Consider the following 6,278-nt stretch of genomic DNA (forward strand, 5'->3'; position numbering starts at 1 on the left):
GAGATGGCTCAGTGGAATAACTAGATTCCTAAGAACAGTGGCAACAGAGCACCCTGCCGTGTGGGCCCCAAGGGCTAAAACACATCCCAGCTCTGGCTTTGGGTCCCCGCCTACCCCCAGACTCACATCCTCACGGCTGCGCCGCAGATGGCTCAGTTCGGTCTTGGTCCTGCTCAGCTGGGTCTCAAGGTCCAGGATCTTGTTCTGGGCCACTCGCTCCTTGGACAGTGCTTGTTCCTTGGTCTGCTCCACCTGCACGCAAGGCACAGAGGTGGGTAGCCCCTCTGGCACCTGGCAGAGCAGCCTGGCAGAATGCTCCCTCCAGCGCTGGCACTGGGATGAGAAGAGCTTCCAGGAGCTCAGGGCAGGAGCTAAGGGTGGAGCCCACCTGCACCCCTCCTTCCTACCCTTTCCCAGCTTGGACTTGCGGTAAAGTAACCATCATGTAGTAATAGCTGAGCCCTGTACAGTAATTATTCATTTGATTTTGTTGCTTATTTTGAAGCAGGGTCTCGTCATGTAATCCAAGCTGGCCTAAAGTCACCACGTTGCGCAGGCTGGCCTGGACATCATGCCAATCCTCCTGCCTCGGCCTCCCAAGTGGTAGGGTCACAGAGTGCACCTGGATGTGAGGCCGGTGCCACTTCACCCTCTTGTCAGATGGAGAGACATGCTCAAAAGGCTGTGCTGTTGCCGAGGTCACAGAACACAGCCAGACTGACGGGTACTGACCTGCCGCCTGGCATCCTCAAGGGCGCTCTCCAGCTGCCTAGCCAGCGACCCACACTCCCGAGTTTTCTCCTCTAGCCGCAGCTGGGACAGGTGGATGGCCTCCTCCCTCTTGGCAATCACCTGCAGGAACTCGACGTTCTGGGCGCTGGTGGCCTCCAGTTTCCTGGGTGAAAGTGCCCAGTTAGACCCCGCACTAAACCCCATCTTCCGGCAGCCTGCCAAGAATCTCCGAGGTCTGCACTGGGCAGATAGCCGGGCACTGGGTGGCAGAAGCACTGGTTAGAGAGCAGTGAGCGAGCGAGAGGACAGTGGCCTGCAGCTTGGGAGAAGCGCTTCCTGGGGTCTGCACAGCAGTCCCTGTCACCAAGTCCCAAGCTTTCAACAACTTCCTCTGAAAAAACCCAAACAAACAAAAAATCAACTTCTGCTGTTCACTGTTGCCTGCCTGGGCAAAGGGACTTTAGTTAGGCCTCTGAGACAGCCCGCAGGCACCTGTGGCCATCCCAGGAGACACATACTGTCCCCGCTGCTCTTCCAGACACCTTCCAATTCATCATCATCATGATTATTATTCATTTGGCAGTTCCCAGAGTTGAACCCAGGTCTGCATGCTGAACTACCTCTCAGTCTCTTTACTTTTCTGAGCCAGGGTCTTACTTCATTGCTCCCACTGGACTCAAACTTGTGACCCTCCTACCTTGGGCACATGCGTGGCTATACCTGCTAACTTCCTCGGGCTTTTTTTTTCGCTTGGTACTGGAAACTGAACTTGCGGCCAGCTAGGCACTATGCCGCTGGCTACATCCCCAGCCACTCCTCATTTAAGGAGTGGCACCAAGTCCTGCAACACAGGGCACTGAAGCTCCCAGTGCCCTTCACAACAGGTTCTGGCAAGCAGGTGCCAACAGGTTCTGGCAAAAGGCAAAGCTTTGGCAGTGCCCAGCTGTGACTGCTCTCCCAGCTCAATGTCTGCACGTAAAAATTGAGCAAAGCAGCTGGGGATATAGTTCAGTGGTACAGCACCCGCCTGGAAGCCTCAAGGTTCTGAGTTCCATTCTCAGCACCCCCTGCAAAAGCAAAAAAAAAGGAAACTGGGCTAAGACACGCTAAGGCCTTTTCCAGGACTCTCACCAAAGACTCAAGTCTCACCCCAACCTCAGTCCTTCCTCAAGATGCAGAAACTTTGGAGAGCTAAGACAGGAGGATTGCCATGAGTTTCAGGCCCATCTGGACTAGTGACACCTAGTCTCAAAAAAAACCAAAAGAAAACCTCACAAAACACCCTAGTCCTGAAAAGATGAGGAGCCTGAGGTCCAAAGCAGTTAAAAGATTTGCTCAAGGTCAGGGTACAATGATGAGGCAAAGCTGTAACCTGACGCTGGGCTTGTGATTCCAACAGTCCATGAGTAAGAGAGGGGTTGGATCAGAGAGGTCACAGCGAATGCTGAGTGGGAGCACAGGACGGGAAAAGGGGAAGCAGGTGGGGGGGGGGTAGAGGAGTGGCCCAGCATTTGCCTAGCATGAGCGAGGACCTAGGTTCAAGGCCCCAGGAGCACCAAAGAGGGGGGGAAAACCCAAAGCTTAGATATAAATATAGAGATAGAGATATATGACATGGTGACACACACATGTAATCCCAGTACTTGGCAGGCGGAGGCAGGTGGAGCTTCATGATTCAAGCTCAAGGCCACCCTGAACTACACCACAAGATCCTATCTCAAATAAAAGAGGGCAGGGAGAAGCGCCCATGGCCCACTGGTTCGCTTGGACCCAGTCTGCCTTTGGCAGAAGTGGTTCCTTGGCAGGCAGACCCTGATTACGGCATCCAGCAGCGTCCCTCGAGGCTGAGAGCCCGCTCCCCTGTCCCCTGTCCCATGTCCTTACCACTGCAGGAAGCAGCTTCCTCTGAGGTCTGCCTAGCACCTTCTGGGACCTCAAGTCCCTCAGATACTTCCGCACACTGAGCACAAAGCAGCTAAGTGGCTGAAAGTCTCAGGTCCTAGGGAGACAACAGAGATGGGACCAAGTGCCTCTAACCTCTCCAGTTCATCCACCTTCAGACTCAGCTGTTTATTTTCCTTCTGGGAGGCCTGCTGTTTCTCTCTCGCCACCTCCAGCTTGTCGCCCTGGTGTTCAATCTAAAAGGACAGGAACAGACTAGTTTATGACAGGATTTCCCTTCAGGAGGGCTCACGAGGCAGTCTTCCTTTGTCCCAGGACTGTGCTCTGCAGCCACGAGAGGCCTGCGTCTGAGGTTCAGGCTGTAACCTGGAGAAGAGTGCAGCAGGGACAATGGACTGTCGCTCACCAGAAGCCAGGCTGGCTGCTGGCGAAGCAGTGTTGCTTCCTTGTTTCTCCCCTCAGGGAGAAGACACTCCAGCTCCCCGCTGAGACTGGGGAGGCAGGCAGAGATGGAAGCAGATGGTGACCACCTAACTGGCCCCCACCCTTTCCCAGTGACACCATTGTCACCATCAATTGCACCCTTCCCTCTCCAAGGGCTGAGTAGGGAGGTAGAAGGACACCAATCAACCTTCTATGCTGGTGACTTTGAGAAGTCCCCCAGGGACTGTGTTACACAGAGCCTTGGGTCTCAGAGCTACAAAGGTTCCAACACAGAAGACAAGCAAGCTGGAGTCTGAGAACACAGGCTTGGGCTCTGATCCCAGTCAAGACATAGGAGCTCCGTGACGCCGGGGATCTACTCTCCCCTGCGGGGCCCTGGCTGCTCTGGATAACATAGGGAAATGACTCGGCCACCTCACCAAGCTCCTGGGGGATCACTGAAAGAATGGTAGCTCAGGAGAGGGGAAGCCCCTGCCCAAGTTCACACTGCAGCTGCGGGTGGCCTAGCGATTCTGGGTCACGGCGGGCAGCAGGCTTGGTTCCGGGAACCCAGAGGCAGCCAGAGACAGGTCGCTGCTGGAGAAAAGACTGAGCGCTTCTGTCCCAAGGGACAGAATCTCAGCCATGCTTCTGCAAAGAGGAAGCAGAGGTGGTTAAAGCAGGAGGAGGTGGGGTCAGGGAGATGGCTCAGTAGAATAAGCGCTTGCCCTGCAAGTGCAGGGGCCTGAGTTCAAACCCCAGTTATAAAAAAAAAAAAAAAAAAAAAAAGCAGGGGGAGGGAAAGGGAGCAGTCTGGCTGGATGTCTGCGGGGTGAGGCAGGCGGAGCGGTACTGGGTGAGGCACAGCAGCGGCCCAGGGTCCCCAGCAAGTGGCGGCTCCTATGACGACAATCACTTTGTGCACACAAGGCATTTGGCACACCAGACTTTTATTTCACAGCACTGATGATAGCTCACTCCTTTCTGAAAGTGGCAGTCGAGAAAAAGGCAGCAGTCGTCCTGTGAGGACCGGGCAGCTCATCTTGGCAAGCGGGCCCCTGCTCGGGTCAGGTCGTGGGACCCTTTCTGCCAGTCCCTTACCCGGCTGCGCAGGTCGGAGATGATGGCCGTCAGGTCGATGTTCTTCCTCTCGTAGCCCTGCAGCTGGTCCTGGCACTCAGCCAGTTTGGCCTCTGTGATCTTGAGGATGTCCGGCAGCTGCTGCAGGTCAGCCAGCTGCGATTGGAACTGCCGACGCGCCTGCACAGGGAAAGGAGTAAGGTTGGCAAGCCTCCCCCCAGGGGGAGGAGCAGAGCTGGCCTAGTGGATCCTGCCAACCCTATGGGCGGAAGTGTGTCACTGTGGAGGGGACACACTTAGCCTGACTTGCGGCGGGGCCTGGACTTGTGTATGGTAGTCATCAAATAAAAATGGGAGCGGGCCATAGTGATGCATACCTATTATCCCAGCACTGGGGAAGCTGAGGAGAATTGTTAGAGACTAGCCTGGATTACAAAATGAGTTCAAGGCCAGCCTGAACTGCATAGTGAGATACTAAAACCCTGTCTTAAAAAAAAAAGGTGGGGGGGGTGGCCAAGGAGATGGCTCAGTAGAATAAGCGCTTGCCTAGCAAGTGCAAGGTCCTGAGTTCAATCTCCGGGTCTGCCAAAAAAAAAAAAAAAAAAAAGGCATCCAAAATGAGAGAGGTCAGAAGTAGAGCCCAGTACATGGGCTTGCCCATCTTTGTATGAACTAGGAAACAAAGGGCTAGACAGGGCAGTGAGCTGCCAGCTACTACGCGGAGCAGGGGCTGAGCCTGGTACAACCTGTCTCTAGGGCTAGCGCAGGGATGCTCCGTGCATCACTGGCCAGCTCTGGGGCAGGCTCTCTGGGGAGGGAACAGCAGCCATTTATTTTAGTTGGTACAAAATAAAAACACCATACAGAATGACCTGGATGTACCAGAGACCCAGCAGCACTGTAGACTAGATCTACTGCAACATTCCACATAGCAGGGAGATGCGTGCCATTTTAATGAATTCTATTTTCTTGCTATGCAGTTCAGACAGGCCTTGAGCTTGCAATGATCCTACTGCCTCAGCATTCCAAATTCTGGGATTAGGGGGTTTGCGGGTTAGCTCAGTTGTTTAAAGCACCTGCTTAGGTAACTCAGACAGGCACCGGAGAATGTGGCTCAATTCCCAGCTCCACATGCTGCACCAGACTCACCCTTAAGGCAGTCTGAGACAGCCAAAAAAAAAATCCTTCCCAAGTTCTGGGATTATAGCCACGTCCCACCACACCAGGCTACTGCTTCCAGTTTTAAGGAAAAATGGCCTTCGCATGCTTAGCAGTACAAGGCCTTGGGATGGATACCTGGCATGACAAAAAAAGATGCAAAAGAGGAAAAGGAAGATCAGGAAGGGAAGGATAAAATGCAAGAAGAAACAAGCAAGGAGGAGGAGAACACAGGCACGGTGGGCAGCCAGGAAAGCCAGCTATTCTCTCAACCCAAGCAGGGAGCCAAGGCCCCCCGAAGGCAGACACAGACACAGGCACGGGGCTGCGCCTCAGGCCTGGACAGAAGCAGGCAGGCAGGGACAGTACCGCCTCGATCTCTTTGTTCATCTCATCCTTAAGGATCTTGTTCTCTTTGTCGCAGCGCTCGAGCTGGGCAGCCACTTCATCTGCCTCCAATCTGGTCTTCATCACCTGGGACGGGGAGCACAGAGGGCCGTCGTGGGCAAGGCCAGGCTGGGTGTGACCTGCCTTCCGCCCCCAGCAGCATTATAGGAAGCCTACCTGGCTCTTATAATTGTCGATCATCCCCTCATAGTTCTTCACGGATGCCTTCAGCTGCTGGACCTCGTGATGTGCCTGGTTGAGCTTGTCCTCCATTGGGGCGAAGCTGGCCTGGAAGGGGTGGCTTGTGAGTGGCCAGCAGGAAGGTCTCAGCCGTCCTCCCAGCAAGGAGCGGGGTGTGGTGGCACACGCCTGTGATCCCAGCACTCAGGAGGCTGAGCCTGGAGGATCGCTGCAAGTTGGAGGCCAGCCTGGGCTACACAATGAGACCCTATCTCAAAAAAGCCAAAAGGTAAAGTTTGCAGACCAAAATTAGAGAAAAAGGAGAGCTGCAAGGAAAGCCAACATTTTGGCCCTAGCCTTCCAAGGTCAATTAAGACTCAGGACATATGAGAACTTGTACTGTTATGTCATGTAAC

General features: G+C 54.3%; 1 protein-coding gene across 1 annotated transcript in view; it reads right to left on the reverse strand.

The window, feature by feature from the left end:
• Window positions 1-6,278, reverse strand: part of Odf2 (outer dense fiber of sperm tails 2) — a 37,702-nt gene that overhangs the window by 2,649 nt on the left and 28,775 nt on the right. The window contains exons 12-17 of the mRNA XM_023700256.1: window positions 5,860-5,970; window positions 5,665-5,769; window positions 4,159-4,317; window positions 2,770-2,870; window positions 733-895; window positions 127-252 (exon numbers count right to left, since the gene is read on the reverse strand). Coding sequence (XP_023556024.1) covers window positions 127-252; window positions 733-895; window positions 2,770-2,870; window positions 4,159-4,317; window positions 5,665-5,769; window positions 5,860-5,970 — 765 coding nt within the window. The remainder of the gene's footprint in view (window positions 1-126; window positions 253-732; window positions 896-2,769; window positions 2,871-4,158; window positions 4,318-5,664; window positions 5,770-5,859; window positions 5,971-6,278) is intronic.

Source organism: Octodon degus, unplaced genomic scaffold (genome assembly GCF_000260255.1).
Source record: "Octodon degus isolate 3935 unplaced genomic scaffold, OctDeg1.0 scaffold00123, whole genome shotgun sequence".
NCBI classification, from domain to species: domain Eukaryota; kingdom Metazoa; phylum Chordata; class Mammalia; order Rodentia; family Octodontidae; genus Octodon; species Octodon degus.